Source organism: Vombatus ursinus, unplaced genomic scaffold (assembly GCF_900497805.2).
Source record: "Vombatus ursinus unplaced genomic scaffold, bare-nosed wombat genome assembly UNPS02014785.1, whole genome shotgun sequence".
In the NCBI taxonomy this organism is placed as follows: domain Eukaryota; kingdom Metazoa; phylum Chordata; class Mammalia; order Diprotodontia; family Vombatidae; genus Vombatus; species Vombatus ursinus.
In genome coordinates, this window is record NW_020954563.1 from 1582813 (window position 1) to 1602026 (window position 19214).

At 37.3% G+C, this 19214-nt stretch overlaps 1 protein-coding gene across 1 annotated transcript in view; it reads left to right on the forward strand.

Annotated features, from left to right (window-relative positions):
• MROH8 (maestro heat like repeat family member 8) overlaps nucleotides 1–19214 on the forward strand; it is a 59004-nt gene that overhangs the window by 20802 nt on the left and 18988 nt on the right. Inside the window, exons 5-10 of the mRNA XM_027867347.1 lie at nucleotides 1801–1880; nucleotides 2477–2621; nucleotides 2889–2984; nucleotides 14900–15004; nucleotides 16239–16374; nucleotides 18064–18182. Coding sequence (XP_027723148.1) covers nucleotides 1801–1880; nucleotides 2477–2621; nucleotides 2889–2984; nucleotides 14900–15004; nucleotides 16239–16374; nucleotides 18064–18182 — 681 coding nt within the window. The remainder of the gene's footprint in view (nucleotides 1–1800; nucleotides 1881–2476; nucleotides 2622–2888; nucleotides 2985–14899; nucleotides 15005–16238; nucleotides 16375–18063; nucleotides 18183–19214) is intronic.

Consider the following 19214-nt stretch of genomic DNA (forward strand, 5'->3'; position numbering starts at 1 on the left):
TCGACTATTATAAATACCCAAATTAACTACAAAGGACCTATGAAGACAGATGCTGTCTGCATCCAGAGAAAGAACTGATAAATAGAATTATGTATAATACGGCTTTACATACACACAAACACACATACACACACACACATTTGTGCCTAATGATAGCTATTTCTAGGGTAGGGGAGAGGGAGAAGAAAAGAAAGTTACATGATAATTTTATTATGTATTTAAAAGGAAAAGGAAGTTGTACATAATAGATTTGCAGTTTCATGTGCAATCCTTTTTTTTTCCTATTCTCCTTTGTTATAGAAATGCTTATTTTATTTCTTAAGTTCAGAATTTTAAAAAAAAAGACTCAGTGATTAATTGGGTATGAGAAGTAAAGGAGAAAGGAGAAAAATAATTTCAGGTTATGGTCTAGAGCAGGAGTTCGTTTTTATTTAATTTTTTCCCAGTTACATGTAAAAACAATTTTTAACATTTTAAAAAAAATTTTGAATTACAGATTCTCTCCCTCCCTCCTTCTTTCCCACTCCCTTCTTGAGAAGTCAGGCAATCTGATATAGGTTATACACGTGCAATCATGTAAAACATATTTCTGTATTAGTCATTTTGTGGAAAAAACTCAAACCGAAAAAAAAAAAAACAACAAACCATGAATTAAATAAAGGGAAAAATAGTATGCTTCAATCTGCATTCAAACTCCATCACTTCTTTCTCAGAAGGAGGATAGAATGTTTCATCATGAGTCCTTTGGGATTGTCTTGGATCACTGTCTTGCTGAGAGTAGCTAAGTCATTCACAGTCAATCATCGTACAATATTGCAGTTGTTGTGTACAATATTCTCCTGGTTCTGCTTACTTCACTTTGCATCAGTTCATGTAAGTCTGTAGGTTTTTCTGAAATCTTCCTGCTCTTCATTTCTTAATAGCACAATAGCATTCCATTACTATTATATACCACAGACTATAAATAACCACCTCAAAAATGTTCAAAATCACTGTAGTCAAAAGAAATGCAAATTATAATAAACATGAAGTATCACTTCATTTCCATCAGGATAGTAAAGATTGGAAAAGATGAGAAAACACATTGATGGAAGGGCTGTGGTGAAACAGGCACACTAATTTACAGTTGGTAGAGCTATGAATTTTGGAAAACAATTTGGAATTATGCAAGCAAGGAAAGTTACTGCATATCTTCTGACCTAGAGATTCCTCTACTATGACTACATACCATTTTTGGCAGCAAGAAACAACCCACATGTACCAAAAAAATTTGTAATACTAAAGCATGCAATTATTTGTGATAGCAGAAAGCAAGAAACAATATTTGTGACCCACAATTGAGAAATGGTTTAATAAATTATAGTACATGAATATTGAAATATTACTATTGCACTGTAAGGAATTATAAATATTAAGAATTCAAGAGCTCAAAGAACAGCATATGCAGTAGTTACAGTATAAATAATATCAACATGGAAAGAATAACACTGGTCAAATACAAAGTCATTGTTGAAAAACAAATTATCAAAGTTAAAGGACACATTCCCCTTTCTGTTAACAATTTATAAACGAACTTTTTTACAACCTGTACTTGGGTACAATGAGAGAGAGGAAATTGTGGTTTAAGTGTTCCTTGGGAAGTATCTCTTGTGTCAAAACAAAATGTATCAGTAAATTTGAAAGTTTTGTTTAAATACCTATTCTATATCTCTCACTCTTTTAGCCAATGATTTTACACTTAGTATGTCTTCTGACAAGTTGAAGATGTGATTCTCTTGGGTTGTTTCACTCTCATTTCAGATGCTCATTCAACAGGAACCACTTCACTCTCTCTTCAGTCCTGTGCGCCAAGAAGTCTTCATAGCTATCACTGACCTGAGGTGACTCAGCAGTGTGTTTTCTCAGCAAAACATCTCCTTCATAGTGTGTTTTCATTTGTGATCAAAGCCATAGCCAATTGACTTGAACTATGGCTAGATGCAATTTATGAAAGATAGAGTAAGAAACATCCATTTAGTTGGTAATAGGTCTTTGATCCCGTTTAAGGTATCCCTGTAATCAGTTCAAAAGGAATTTAGGATTTTAAAGGACATTCAGATACTGTGGAGCTCCAGAGTCAATTGGGAACATAGATCCTTTCATTATGTCCCCAGCCAGTGTGCTGACTTGTTTACTACCAGTGTTGGTCATATCCAACAAACACATGTAACAATTAGACACTGAGAAAATGGATGAAATGAAGGTGAGTACCACTCCACTCTTCTTTCAGAAAGGTAGAGTTGGAAACCTTTCAGCCTTTAAATAGGTGTTTAAAAGGACTAGGATAAATCATCACACTTCTACATTTCTTCCCTCAGAGTAATGAACAAATTATCCCACTTTTTTACACATTTATCACTTATTATATTTAAATTGTACATTTTCTCATCTTTCCTATTCCTCTGTCTTATCAATGCTGGTATTTCTGTCTTCCTAGTTACCAGGATGTCAATTTACTGCATGGGTCTGAAGATAGATCTGACTTGTTCAATGTTCTCATTAAAAGCATAATAACCCTGCCCTCCATAAAGACTTTAAATATACTTCAAACAGTCATGCCAAGTGGGCAATACAACACAGAGGTAATTATCTGTTTTGTCTTAATAACCTATAAAACTCTTCTGAGTATCAGTGGTGACATTTCTGGTATTTTATCTTTTAGAAAGAACCAAATGTCATTTAGAGCCAAATTTGTTAAATAAAATGAGTGATTAAGCTGAAGAGTATGTATCTTGGTTAAAAGTGAGGTGTGATTATAAATTAATGATGAAATAACACTTGCATACTGGATGTTCGAAAGCTGGAAAACCTCTTGGGTCTGGTGTAATACTTACCTTGTGACTTTTCAGTCTCTCTACAGGCAGACATTTCAGGCATTCTGTGAAATGCTTCAGTGTATGGTGATGCAAGACCCACATTTAGAAAATCTTGGTCGAATTTTGGAGGTAAAAAGGATTTTGGGGGAGTGGTAGAAAATTGTTCTTTAGTGGAAGATGAAAAATGAAAGATAAAGGATCTTATTATTTCTCACTAGGATTGTTGGGATTTTATCAGGAGTAAAATAGCAAAGTTGCCTTTCTGGGTAAACAGAAAAGCTCTAGAAATGTGATTTAGAGTACTAAGAACTTGCCTTGTCCAAACTATTTCTTATACCTACTTGATGCAGGTCTGAAATTCCATTTTTAGGGATTTGCTTAATTAGGTTAAGGCTTTTGCCTCTCATTCTCTCTTTTAAAATGGAAATACTCTATGGATTATTTTACACATAAGCTATAGGCATCTAACTAGTTGTCTTCTAGTTGAGAGCAAGACACTGGCAATCTAGGACCTTTGAAATGGGTCAAACTAGCTTATTCCTATATTCTCCTATATACATACCCTACCATACCATACATACTGCAACCAAATTAGATGACTTACTCTTCTCCTCTCCACCTGGAATCTGCAGCAACAATACCCTCATCACCACCACCCCTCCCATATTTCTTGAAATTAAACCCACCCTTTAATACCTATATCAAATGCTACCTTTTCTAGAAATGAACACTTAGGACTCCAGACAGAAATGAACACTCTGTGCCATCTATATAAAAATAATCTTTATTATAGGTATTTATGTCAATATCTTATCTCTACTATAAACTTAGGAAGGTTAGAAACCAGATTTTATTCAAATCTGCATTCCCTACAACACTTAACACACAGGATATGGCTGAAAAAAATATTGATCAATTGCCTGAATGAATGAAAGATAATTTTGGAGCATGAGGGAACTCCCTAAGGAGAACATACCTGATTGGGTGCCCCTGGACAGCCAGTGTGCAGCAGGAGGTAGATGGTTAACTGGGAGGTAGGAACACAGAAAGGGGAGGTGAGAGAATAGCCACCAAAGACAAACTCACTTTTCATCCCCAAATGAGTTCCCTTTTCATAACCCTGGCAACCAAAAGTATGTAGGGAAAAAATCCCCTGTTCAAAGAGAATTGTTAGCCCTATTGAAGACTGAGGGGAAAAGGCCCATGCTTCTTGTTTGGGGCAGCAGGGCTGTGGAGTCAGGCTGGTGGCATGACACATGTGGAAGGAGTTGGGCTCCTCCCACGTCCCTCAAGAAACAACCAAGAGAAATACCAAGAAGAAGGCAAATATCTTTCAAAAATCTACCCAAAAAATCTATCCAAATGGAAAATGAATGAATAAAAGTCTGACAATAGGAAATATGACACAGCAACTTATTATGAGCTCAAGTCCAGATATAATGCAGAGAGGAAAAGAAACAAGGCAAAATTGTCTGATAGATGACCTCAGACAGATGAACAACACATTCAAAGACATTGAGCTGGAATTCACCCTGGTTAAAAAAAATCCACAAGACCAAATAGAAGAACACAAAGAGGTACTCTTTGATGCTGGTGCTACCTCCCTTTCATAGAGTCACAGCATCACAATTTACAGTTGGAAAGGATGTCAGTGGCTATCTGGTCTATCTCACGCCCCAAAGGAATCCTCACAATATCTGACAAGTGGTTATATAGCTGCTTCTTAAAGACCACTAATGAGTGGGAACCCCCTTCCCATTCTATTTTTGGATAGCTCTAATTGGCAGGAATTTTTTTTTCCTGACCTCAATGCTAAATTTGCTTCTTTGTAACTTTCACCTAGTGCTCCTACTTCTGCCCTGGGACCAGATAAAGCATGCTGAATCCTTCTTCCACAGGACAGCTCTTCAAATACTTGAAAACATGTATCATACTTCCCCCTACTAATAACCTTAGGCTGTGGCCTATTTACAGTTCTCAATTTCTTCAACTGTTCCTGAAAGGACATGTACTCAAGGCTTTTCACCATCCTGGTTGCCCTCCTTTGGAGCAGCTTATTAGTGTATTTCTTAAACCCTGGTGTCCACGTACTCTGGATGTGAGCCGACCAAGGCTGAAGTCAGAGGGACTAGCACATCCTTATTACTAGAAACCATGCCTCTCTTAATGAAGTCCAAGATCACATTAGATTTTTGGCTGCTATATCACTCTGCTGAGTTATCTCGAGCTTATAGTCTGCTAAAACCCCTAGATCTTCTCCACCCTGCCCAGGAAAACTGCTATTAAACTATACCTTTTTCACTCTATACTTATGAAGATGATTTTTTGAACCAAAGTGTAAAACTTTATCTTAGTTTAATTTTTTAATTTAATTTAATCTTACTAGATTCAGCCCAATGCTCTATCTAGTCTGTTAAGATCTTTTTTGAATCCTGATTGCTGTCCAGTGTTTCAGCTATCCCTCCCAGCTTTGTGTCATTTGCATTTGCCAAATATGCCATTTATGATTTTAAGTTACTGATAAAAGTCTTAAGCATAAAGCTAGGCATAGATACCCAGGGTACTCTGCTGTAGACCTCCAGTCATGCTAACATTGAACAGTAAGTGATTATTCTTCAGTTTTACTCATTCAGCTCATTCTGAATCCTTCTAATTGTATTATCCTATAGTCTGCATCTCTCCATCTTCTCTGTAAGAATAAAATTCTTTTTTTTTTTTTTTTTTTTTGCTTAGGCAGTTGAGGTTAAGTGATTTGCCCAGGGTCACACAGCTAGTAAGTGTCAAGTGTTTGGTCTGGGGCCGGATTTGAACTCAGGTCCTCCTGACTTCAGGGCTGGTGCTCTATCCACTGTGCCACCTAGCTGCCCCAAGAATAAAATTCTTTATCAACTGCTTTGCTGAAATCTGTATTTACTTCATTCCCTTGATCTTCTCATTTAGTAACCCTTTCAAAAAATGAAATAAAGCTAATCTCTCATCTCGCATCTCCCTACCTTTGTACTGGTTATATTTTGTATCTGGAATTCATTCCCTCATCACCTCATAGAATATTTCCTTTAAGATACAGCTCAAGCATCACTTTCCTGATCCCCCCTAACATACACAACTTCTAATGTTCTCTCTCCCGCCCTACATTCTATTTAACTACCCTGTATTTGCTTTATATTCTCTCTATATTTAATTAGTACAGAGGTTTATATGTACACATTATTTTCCCCAATAGAAGAGAAGTTCTTTGAGAATGGGAATTGTTTCTGTTTTTTGTCTTTATATCCTCAGCACCTAGCACAGTGCCTGGCCTATAGTGGGCGCATAATAAATGCTTGTTAACTGACTTGTTCCTGATGAAGCCAAGCTGTATTTTTATAAGTGAACATTTCTTTAATGATCAATTCTAGAATTTTTCACAGAATTGGACGAATTCCTTTGAAAGGAGTCAAGAAGTGAAGTTCACTGGCCAATAGTTGATAGACTCTGTTCTCTTCCCTCTTTGAAAGTTGTGATATTTGCCCTACTTTAGTCTTCTAACATTCACCCCTTCTATTCTTCCAGTCTTTTAAATATCATTGACAATAACTCATCATTATTATATCCACCAGTTTTTTCAGTATCTGAAGGTGTAGTTCATCATCTTAAACTCATCAAGGACAACTAGATGCTCTTTTTTTAAAAAGTGTTAAAATTATATATTAAAATTATTATATATTATATATAATTATGTATTATATATAATTATACATATAAATTACATATATATAAATAAAAAATATATTATGAATGTAATAAATGTTAGCAAAACATGGATATTTCTGTACACAAAGAAGAATGGAAAAAGGGACTACATATAAAATTGTGAATCTCTACTATATACAGCTTTTTTTTAAAGTATATTTCAAATTTAACATGTTAGTTCCAACACAGATCTTTGTGGTCTGTGTCCCCTTCTGAACTTTCTTCTATTCTCTTCTGTGTATTTTTAAATAATTCTAATTCAGTGACACTTTTCTTCCTTTTTTGGTGTCATTTATCACTAACTTCTCCACTCTACCCCATATCTCCTCTACTCCTCAAAATAAAGGCCCTTATAACAAATGAGTGTAAAATAAAGCACAACTAATCTACATGTTGAATGTGCCTGAAGATGTGTCTCGTTCAATTAGGCACTTGCCAAGCATCAGTCTTATCCTTTGATCTTCCTCTTTCTCTTTATATCACTTAAAAAACAACTCCTTTTTTTGTCCTTAGCAAGTCTCAGTTCATTCTGAATTTTAACACTCCTGATACTATTTATAGAGGACTGTGCGATGCTGTTTTGTTCATCCTCTGAAACCTGCCCTTGTTTCCATCATCTCTATATTTTTCTTTTAAATCTAAATTGGTTGGTGGCTTCCCTATTTATCCACATTCATTTCTTTAGACAATTCCTATTTTCCCTCCTCTTTGAAATTATTTCCCTTTGTGGCTTCAGAATTTCATTTTGAGAGTTTTCCATCCCTACTGGGCTAACTGTCCTTGAAGAGTTTTAATTCATGGAATCCTACCTACTCTTCCTCTGAACCATTCAAATTTGCTTTCTGAAATCTAGGTTACATATCAGACTGTGCTCAGACCTTCTCTGTTATACACTCTAGGAAGGAGTTGTCACTTCTCCACAATGTTCTCACTATTGATATGCTAACAGGTAGTTCATCCATATTAGTGAGAATCAGATCCAAGATAGAATTTCTCCTAGTTTGTTCCTCAACTTTTAGAAGGATGAAATTATCATTAAAGGAATGCAGGAAGTTATTAGCTACTTTGTTAGAGAATATTAGAACTAGTAGATGGCTTAGATGATTAAAGGCTCTTGTCACTACTACACAACCTCTTTCTGCTCATGTGATCTTAGTATTCTTAGTATACTGTATTGACAAAAATCACTCCAGTTCCTCTCTCCTTGTCCAAATGTTCCCTGCTTCCAGGTCCTGGATTTCCTCGCATGAAAATACTTTCTTAATATATGATGCTATTTCACTACTTCCTTCTACCTCACCTGCTTCTTTTGAATAAAGTCTTTCCATCCAGAACCGTATTTCAATAATAAGTTTCATTCTGCCAAGTCTCATTGATACCTATGAGATTAAATTTGCCTCTTTGGATTAGGACTTCTAGTGCCTCTTACTTGTTGACTAAATTTTTTACATTTTTGTATGAAGATTTGAGTCCATGGATTTTACGCTGGTCTCTTTCTTGGATTTTGTTTCCTATGAATTTTTGGGTATTTCATTTTCTAATCTTTTCTACTCGTTATAGCTGTTTTCTATGGTATCTAGTTTGCTGTATATACCTAAGGAATTTTTATCCTCCCAAATATTTTTTTTTAGTTTACAGTCACTTTGATTAGATTTGTAAGATATAGAACTAACACATCTTTACCAACATTTGTTAGATGCACTGCATTCTTAGTTAAGAGTCTTATCATTGGGGCAGCTAGGTGGTGCAGTGGATAACGCTCTGGCCTTAGAGTCAGGAGGACCTGAGTTCAAATCTGGCCTCAGATTGACACTTACTAGCTGTGTGACCCTGGGCAAGTCACTTAACCCTGATTGCCTCAGCAAAAAGAAAAAAAAGAGTCTTATCATCCCTATTATACACATCTGATTCTCAGACATCATCTTACCCATCAGTTCACATCTCAAATCAATTTTTCTCTTCTGCGTCACTTGAGTGTGGGCAGCATTAGAAAAAACCCCAATGTCCATGCCCCTTTGATCTTCAGTTTCCTATCCAAGACATCATATTCTTTGTCCATACATTTTAAGTTTCTTCTGGTGTGTATCATTTGTGTTCACATGAATCACCAGAGGTGGGTAGTAGTCCCTTGGTTCAGCCAGGCTTGGGAGGCTATCTTTTATGAATTGGATACATATCCCAGGAAGACAGCAGATCTCTATTGTTGTTATAAGGTTGTCAAATAGCTACCTCGGTATCTCTGAGCAGGGAGTCACCAACCACCACTTTCTCTTTTTTTGTGCTCCTTATCATTATTTGGAATGTATTTCCTCCATAGAGTAGACAGCTCCTCCTTTTTTTTTTTTCTAGAAAGAACTTCAAATTTATTTTTCCCTTCGACGTACAGGGAGATAGTTGTCAAATGGTTTAAAATCCAGCCAAGGGGGTTTGAAGTGATTTTGTACAATCTCTCAGTCAGCTACCAGGTGACACTTTCTTGAACAATTCCTTTCAGTGATGGCTAGTTCATTTCCCCTTTCATTTTGGCTGCTGAAAGTGACTTTTTCTCCTATGTGTGTCACAACTTACATACTTGAATACTTAAAAAACAAAAATAGTAATTACTTCAATTATCTTGGCTCAGATTCCACTCTTTGGAATAATTATCTCTCTCCCACAATTTCTTTACCTCCCTGTGTCCAGTCAATTAAGGCTGGCAACATATATGTAACTTCAGTTTAGTATGAGTAAAGTTAAAAATGAAAGTAAAACAAACACTCTGCTACTCCTTGCCTAGGGACCAGCCACTCCAGCTTATTACCCTTATCATACAGGGTAAGATATGGTGTACTACCCTGCTCCCTGCTCCCCGCCCCCATTTTTCTATGCTGGAGTACCTCAGTTCATGGAATATTGGGGGGAGAGAGGACATGGATACTATCCCCCAAGGACAGAGGAGAGTAGAGAAGCAAAGCCTCTCGAAGATTATGCAGAGCCTAGCCAAATGCTAGGAAGGACACAGCATAGCTATTTTCAGTTCTCAGCAAGGTCTGGACAACAGATGATTATGATGGCATCTTCTTCTCCTGAGGCCACCTTGTTATCATCTCAGATCTACCAAGAGGTCTCAAATGGGGTAAATTATAGCCGTGCTCTTTTTAGAGTATCCTCTGTAGTAGGTGATATGGGATGGATTATTCCTACACAGACCACTATCACCTCCCCACACAGGGAAGTTCCAGAATTAACCTCACCTAGTACCTTACCCTCTCTGAATTGCCTGGGCCTTTGGGAAGTCCATAGAGGGTGAGACAATGAAACAAAATTCCTTTGGATTAAGTTTAAAATCTTGCAAAAAAAAAAACTCAGGCTGTAATTAAAAAAAAGTTCAGGACGAAGTAATGAAGAAAATTATCAATATGGAGAATATAATGTAAATTCTGAATGAATCAAGAGAGTGAATCCAAAACAGATTATTTCAGTGGAAAATAGAGGTATTGCCACTGCAGATTAATTGGAGAAAATAACAGGAGCAGAAATCACTGAATTATCCAAAGAATTGGAAAACATGCGGAATTAAGTGATGGACCTGGAAGATAGGTTAAGATTCATGAATCTCAAGGTAATATATGGTCCACTACCCAAATTGGACTCAAGACTCAAGTTCATCTTTAGAAGTTATTCATGATTAATAACATCTGTGACTTCTGCTTTTACTCAGATATTCCTTTGGGCATCTCAGGGTCTGGCTTTGTTTTGGCTCACCTTTAGGGAGAGTCCCTGAAAGCAAAATGTTTCCAATCGGCATTTCAACATAAAATAGTTAAAACAGTAAAGGGCAGAGAAGGAACTGGTTACCAGTCCATCAGGCAGTTCTTACTGCCTTTATTAAAAAAGGGAATAAGAATAGTTACAGTCCAACTTCCTGATGAGGGCTGTTTATTATTACCCTTCCCTCGGAATGGTTTGGTCTTAGTCTCTGCTGAAGTTTACAGCAACGATATGTGAAGCATTAAGGGAAGTCCTAGTATCGTTGAATTGATAGAGACCTCAGTGAAGGGCTTATTCTGTGTTGAGTGTTTTCTTGCTTCCCCTGGAATCTGATCACTTCCCTCACTGCTGCTAACATCACCACTTCCATAGCTTGATCTCTCTCAGTTCCCACATTCAAAGCTTTGTGGCCTCTACCCAGTCCTGACCAATCATGGCAATTTTTGTAGTGTTCTTACTTCCCCTTAGTGGTTGTCTGAAGACTGTCTGCATTGTCTTCGAAAGGCCTCTAGAGGAGAGTGACTTTTATTTTTGTCTTTGTATCCCCAATCTAGAGGATGATGCCTGGCTCAAGTGAGTAATTAATAAATGCTCGTTGAGTTGAATTGAGTTGCCCCAGAAGGTTTTTCTTTCCTGTAATAAGTTTAGCATCACTTGCTATCTTGCAATGATTTGCTGCTACTCTTTTATGCCCCCACCTCTATACCTGCCATGCACTCTCTGGACCAAGTGTTGGAGTTCTTTGAAAAATGTTCTTTGGATGCTTTTTGTTTTTTGTACCACCATCACTTTCCAATAACAGAATCCCACTTCCCCCAACAGAATCCTCTCTTATGCCAAAGAATTGTCAAACAAAATAAGCCAATGTAGTAATTATATTTGCAACACTCTATACCTATATCGTCTGTATTACTTTATCAAAACGAGATGCATATTTCATCATCAGTTCTCTGAAACCAAGAATAAACATTGTTTTCATCTCTTATAGTTCTTTTAGAATGAAATTATCTAGGCCAACATACCTTGGGGCTACATTTAAAACACTTTTAATTATACCAATAGCACTGTTTATGGGCACATAAAAGGTTAGCTAAAGTGAGCAAAACCCAACTTGCTCTTCTAAATCAAAGGTCCCCAGTTCTTACTCCCTGCCATGTTTAGAGAAATTCAATTTCATTTACCTCTTCTCTACCACAGGGTACACGTAGTATTCCCCATACCCCTCCTTTTTAGTTAGGATCTTCCACTGAGGCTTTTTTAGGCTGAAAGAAAATGCTCGTTGCCTTTTCCATGTGCCTTGTAACTTCAGTCATTCCCTCTGGTGACTAAGCTCATGATAGAAACACCAGAGAACAAGGAAGAGGAGGGGCAGAACCAGCTTTTCTCTGGATGGCATATGCTTAGTTTAGAAGAATCTATAATATTGGAAGTCAGACTGGTTTTTCTTACTTTTCAGTTTACATTACAGTTTACATTCTATTGCATTATTACATTATATACATTATATATATTACAGTATATATGTATTACATATATACATACATCTATTATATTACATTACAGTTCACATTCTAGCCTTTTCATTCTCATCATTGCTGAATCATCTTGTGAAATTCATAGTATTTTCTTTTTTTCCCAGTTTTTTCACGTTTTTATTTTAAAGTTTTGAGTTCCAAATTCTATTCCTCCTTCCCCCCCTCCCCTCCCCTGTCCCTGAGATGGTAAGTGATCAAATATAGGGTTATACATGTGCAATTAGTATGTTCTTACACATGAATTGCTTCATCTTGGCTACTTGTAATGTTCTTCCACATGGAAGCTCTAGAACTTCATGACCCTATTTCTAGGTGATTTAAATTTCTCATTCCTTTCTGTTGACATCCTAAAGCATATATTGATTTGCATGCTACCTTGTGTTTTCAATACTTCTGAGCAATTTTCTTGTAAGGTTTTCTAGAATATGGTATTCAGACTTTGTAATTTTTTTCTGGAATACCAATCATTCTCAGATAGTCTTGCTGAGCTCTGTCCTTTAGTACTTGTTTTATCTTGTAGTGATCGGAAGGTCTCTTCCAGTTTTGCCTTTTATAAAAAATATTCCGCTATTTGTTCTTTTGACAATGAATTCTTTCTTTCTTCCTGTGCCATTCCACTCAGAGTCTACTGCTTCATTGAAACTTTCCATTTTCTTTTCTGTGTCATTAGTTCTCACATCAGTCTTCTGAATTCTTCTCTCAGCAGTTTTATTGCCAGTTTTACAGATGCCAGAGCTTCCTTTATATAAACCACCATATGGGTTGTTGGGCTTTGCCGCCTTCTAACATTTCTGCGCCAGCCAGAGTCTAGAGTTGTTGTAGTCTTACTCTTTCATTGCAGAGCTTATACCTGCATTTCTTTTGCCCCATAATATTTATTTGTTTATTTGTTATATTAGAGCTTTTTTGTTTATTCATTTCTTTAGTCATTCTGTTAGTTTTACTGTGAAGTTTTTCTTTTTAGAATTTCTTTCTGTCCCATCTTTTTTCACTGTTCTTTTATTTTATTTGGTATCTTTGCCCATGTTTTAAGGTGATACAGAGAAGCTGCTTAGTTACAAACACTCAGCCATTTGGCTGGAGCTTCCTTTGGAATGGTTTTGTCAAGTTTACTTAGGTTAATAACAGAAAGGATAAGAGTAAGAAAGTGTATATTCACTTCCAATAGAATAATTAAGAAAAAAACCCTAACAATTGTAAAGCTATGTAAATGGAACAAATTCTCCAACTTAAAAAGCTAGGAGAAAAAGGAATAATAGATTAAGTCCCAAATATGGAGTGGAAAAACATTTTTTATCACTGAAACAATGGGAAGGGATTATTAAGAGACATAGTGAGTTTGATTATTCACAAATAAAAAAGATTTCATACAACAAAAAGAAATACCTCTAATATTAAAAGAAAATAAATGAACTAGAGAGATATTTACAGTCAAAATATTTGTTAAAGTTCTGACCATATGAATCCATATGAAATCATTACATATCTTTAAAATTGGTGATGTGTATATTCCACAATGGAGCAATGGTCAATGGAAATTAAGGGACAGTTTTCAAAGGAGAAAATATAAACTGCATAACCATGTGGAGAGATGCTCAAATTCCCTAATAATCAGGGAAATTCAAATCAAGGAAACTTTATACTCAACTAGAATGGGAAAAAATAGCAAACAGTTATGAAATTTGATGTTTATGTTTCTATGCAGAAACAGATATTTGAATATATTGTTGATGTGAACAGAGGCTAGTGCAATCTGACAATATATTATGAATATAATAATGGTCACAAAACAGATCACACCTTTTAACTCTTAGTAGAACTTTACCACAGAGAGAGAGTAAAGGAGATAGCATCTAGGTCTTAACCATATAGCCTGGGGACAGTTTTAGTGCTGCTCGGTAGCTACAGTGTATCAAGGTCCAGGATCTGGAAAGAAGATCAAAGATGCCCTTCCTTCCAAAATGAGCTTTTGTACAGCACAAAATATATTGGAAAGAGCAATGGACAAGAAGTCAAAAGACCTGTGTTTGTGGCTTAGCCGTGTACTAGCTCTGTGACATTGGACAGGTTACTCAGTTATTAGCTTTAGGTTCCTCATCGGTCAATGTGGCTAATGTACCTGTATCATCTACATATATCATCATAGCTTAGTCTTCCAACATTCCTTGTGAGGTAGATGAATTTAGCCCCAAGTAAAGATGCCCTAGGTACTAGGGGTTTCTTATTTAAATGGTATGGAATTATGCCTGGAATAATGAAAGGAAACCAAGGAATGCAATATGTTATAGGCAAAAGAACCTCACAACATAGTCCTACCATGAGTTGCTAGACATTTGGAGACTAAATCTCAAGTGAAAGAGAAAGTATTAGATGATTCAAGCTGTAAACCAACTTTCATTTCTCTCTCAAGGTGATTAGGGTGAAAGTGAGTTTAAATTGCTAAATTTGAAGTTACAGTGAAGTGGAAAATGAAATTATTATTAGTGGGGGGGAAAGATAAAGGAAGAAATTTTGGCCCTGTGTCCTAGGCACCAAGGATCATATGAATACTTGGACTCCTATCCATATAGGAAGTGTGTAACAGGTGATCTCACCCCAGAAAAAGCAGTAATGCTAAGCTATGCTAATGTAACATTTAATACTTTTAAAAAGAAGTTTTACATCTATTATCTCAGCTGATTCTCACAACAACCCTTTGAAGTAGGTGAGGAAATTATTGTTATCCCCATTTTATATGTAATAAAATTGAGGCACTCAAATATTTAGTCATTTGCCCAAAGTGATCCTGCTAGTTAGCTGCAGTATTCAGGCCTCTTGACGTCTGGCCTGTGCTCTTTGTACTATATCTCCTGTTCCAACTCTATTGCATAACTTCTATATTCAAAAAATAATATGACAGTTACAGAAGAGCATGGGGGGGGGTCCTGCCTCCTAACTCTCATGTGATTTGAGTAAAGGTAATTTGGGGAATCCCTTATCTGTCCCATTGAATTTTATTAATGCCTTTGCTGTCCCGTTTTCCTCCAGCACATGGAGCCATGGTTACAGTCAGCAAAAGACCACGAACGTGAAAGAGCTACAGTCAGCATGTCTCAAATGCTGGGATGCCTATCTAGACATCTCAACCTGCAAGTAAGCCACCCTTGAATTAGGGAGTGAAGTGGGTCAGAAACCATCCTACCTCTGAGAAAATGTAGCAGGATTGTACAAGCTTCTTTGTTTTTCTCACGGAAAAGATAAACAAGCTATCCTGTATCCTTATTTGTCCACTGAAGTGATACACAAACTGTATCACTTCCTTTTTTCTTCTATTCCAGAGCATAAAAAGAAGTGACCCTTTGGACTCAAGTGACTGGTCTATTTCTTCTGACTCTAATAATTGAGCTCCTTTCCTAAATTGATATTTTACTGTTCTGAATAGAGCTGCCTTCTCTACCTTTCATCTTGGCTGCAGTTTAAGGAAGACAGATCTTTCTTTAGACTCTTCCCATCCATTTAATCCCTTTCCATTCAGTGGAATCTTCAGAGTTTCTTATCAAAGGAGTATTTTGGAAACAGACTAGAAGCCCAGCTCAGTACCTTTGCCTCATAGGGACTAGACTAAAATGTAGATTCAGTGTGAAGCTTTGGATTCTTTACTCTTGGCCCCCAAAGAGCTATATTTCCCATTTTTCTATGACCACCCCAAAAAGGGCCCTGGATGTGAGCCCCTGTGAGGTATTACCTTTCTGAGGGGTGGAAAGCAATGACATGGGAATGGCCTATAGGGTCACAGCCCCTGAAGCACACCTGACAGATGTGAGAAACAGCATGGTGAAATGGAAAGAGCACTTGCTTGGGAGTTTGAGGATCTGCATTCGAATCCCAGATCTGCTGCTTACTAGATGTATGACCCTGTGTAAGCTACTCAGCTCCTCCAGATCTCAGTTTCCTCATCTGGAAAGTGGGGAGATTGGACTCAATGATCTCTAAGGTCCTTCCTAGCTCTAAATCCTATGAATATTCCCATGACCAAAATCCTGACCTTCTAAGAAAGCAGGCAGTCAAACCCAGGCAATTTAGCTAAGGAGCAAGCAAGGCCCAAGCGGTTAGCAAGAGTGATGTTTTAATAAGAGAGTGAAATGCTCATCTTAGGTTAGGAGTTCCTTGTTTTCATACTGCCTGCTGGGTGTGGGTGACTCTGGGTCCACAGTTGTTAATTATAGTCAAACAGAGAGAGGTCAGCGGGCTGCTAACAAAACCCGCCCTTCATTAAGATGTAATCATGTCAACTGTAATGTAAAGTTTGAAGTACAGTACCAGGAGACCAAGTCCAAAGAGATCCGGTGGTGCTAACTCATTCATTTCTCTTTTCCCTCCTCATTAGCCTCCTCTGCAGTTTCAAAAACTGGGGAACCTGGTGGCTCTGATGGCCCTGCTTTGTGGGGACCCAGTGGAGGAAGTGGCTCAAGAGGCTGCGGAGGGCACCCACTACCTGCTGCACATCACCCTGAGGCTGAAGTGTAAGAAAACACCGAAACCCAGCAGGACCTCAGTGGTTTCTTCTCTAGGCAATAACAAGCTACTTCTCCCCACCCTCATTCTTTCCACTGCAGAAAGCTTAAAAAAAAAAAAAAAAAACTAGAAAAGAGGACAGGCAAGTCAAACAGTCCCTGGGTAGAGACTAAGCAATGCAGTCATAGGCTGAGAAAGTCTAAGCCACCAGAGTCTACATACCAGCTAGCAGGATGGTTTGAGGGGTCAAACTTATCTATATGACAATATGCTACAGTAGAAAGAATGCTGGATTCAGTGTCAGAATACCTGTATTTGAATCCCAGCTTTAACACTAGGTACTTTGTGACCCTAGGCAAAAATCACCTATAATAATATTTTTCTTACCTGCTTCTCAAGGCTGTTGTAAGGAAAGTGTTTTATATACCTTAGAAGGCTCTAGAAATATGGGTTGCTATTATTCAATTCAGCAGGTATTTATTAAGCACCTACTGTGTGTATAAGCTCTTTTTAAATAGATTATTTCATTCGTTATATTTGGGTACGCTAGCATCTAGCACATTGCAAGAAACATAGTAGATACTTAATAAAAGCTAATTTGTCAAATGATTGTCAAGGTCTGTGCTGGACACTGGGGATAAAAAAACAAATATCAATAGCCCCCACCCTTAAGTAGCTTATTTGTTTTAGGAAATGAAGACCCACATATACACAGAAAAGTAAATAGGGACTCTATACAAAAGAAATTCAAAGTCCTTTGTGGGCAGGGAGAAGCACTGGTGCCTGGGGTGGAGTTGGAGGTGGAGATCCAGAAGGGCTCAGTGTAGAAGGTAACATTTGAGCTGTGCCTTGAAGGAAGTGAGTATACCCAAGAGGCATAAGAGAGAGCACACCACTCGTGGGGGAGAGTCTGTGCAAAAGAAGAGATGCAGGAAGTAGAATTTTGGGACCAGAAAAGTGTATCCATTTGGTTGGGATGGAGAGTATTTGAGAGGGAGTAAAATGTGAAATCAGTGTAATCATACATCTTGGAACCAGATTATGGAGGGTTTTTAAATGCCAAATGGAGTAGTTTGTATTTTATCTGAGAGGCAATAGTAAAATCACTGGAATGTATGTGGTCACAGTGCACTGTGCACATCAGCAATGCAACAGGAGCCACAGTATCCTGGGGCTGTCTGCTAATCAGCAGGGTACTGACCTGGATGATTGTGTTGGCCAAACTTGGGATAGAAACAAATAGAAAGGGTAGTATCCACTCTGTTCTGTTTAGAGCTAGTCTTCAGTCTGGAATCCCTGCTCTTCCCATGAGATTGTCATCTTATGCCTCTCTTGTCCCAAACCAACCTCCTTCTACCCCATGCACACACATCCCTCCATCTTTCCTATTGATATTTTTCTCTTTAGGACTACCTGCTAAGATAGTTTGTGTCTTAGTCTACAAGTAAAAATCTGTAGCCCAGTTGTCTGTGAACAGTTGCCAATCTGTGACTGCCTCAGAGAAGCTGGCAGACAATTGTATGTATTATCAGGCGAAAATAAAATCATAGTTTTAAAAACACTGTAAAGTGGGCATGGAGATACTAATCTTCAGTTGTGGATTAGATGAAGATTTTCAGTCCCTGGACATTAATTTATAAAATCTTGAGAAAAGAAGCAAAGGGGAAAGTATGCAACATATTCCATGTATTTTTCAGGTATCACTAATGATAAAAGGAATCGCCAGAGTTTAAAAGAAGCAATGAAAAAATGTAAAGAATTCCTAGAAATTTGCAGCATAAAACAGTTCTACAGCAACCCCTTCAAAATTGCACAGGTAATTGATATGATTCTGGAAGACAGGTGCTTGGTTTCTCTCAACACTCCTCATATATCTGGCCTAGTCTGCTTGGTTAGTTAGAAGATGATGTGAAAGAGGCCAAGATCGCAGGTTGGATCCCTGCTCATGGAAGACTGCATAGGAATGAACCATGCAATTCTTCTCTCACAGATTGCACCCCTAACCCCAAGCAATTGTGTGTCATTTGTATTGGCAAAAGCATGGCCCTGTCTAGAATGGATGACGGAATGTAGAAAATATAGTACAATCACAGAATCATCAAATCCCCAAGTCTCAAAGCTGAGAGACTTCACAAGCCATCAAGGCCAACTTGTACCTAAGTAAAAATACCTCCTAAGCAATCCTAAATATCCAGCCTTTGCTACTGGGAAAAAAAGTATTTCCTAAGAATAGATTGTACTGAAATTAGATCAAAAGTAGATCATGTTTCCTTATGAAGATCAGTAGTTTCTCTTTGTACAGTGCTATGTATTAGAGAATAAATACTATATAATTATGATGGATTACAGATATTACCCTAAATAGAGTCATGATCTATTAGTCTTCTCCTAAAAAAAGTATGTATTGTTGAAAGTCTTGGAAATGTTTACCTAAAAGCTAATAACAAAGAGTTAACAGATGGGTCTAAAGCAAGATTCTTAACCTAAGACCCTTGGACCTTGAAGGGATACATGGATATTTTTTAGAGGATCTGAGAACTTGGATGGGAAAAAAAATTTACGTCTTTGTTTTCATTACCATCTAACTGAAATTTACTATTTACTCTAGTTATTTGAAAACATTATTCTGAAAAGGGTCCATAGATTTCACCAAAAAACCAAAGGGGTCCATGACCCAAAAAAAGGTTAGGAACTCCTGGTCTGAAGAAAGAATTATTTGAATATTATAGAAGCTCTTCTCTCCCTACCTCCACCACTTTGCCTGTAAATATTCTCATCTTTTCCCAGGTCAAAGATTCAAGTTTTTGGATTGACTTAATATGACTTGACTTGAATGATTTGAGGCACA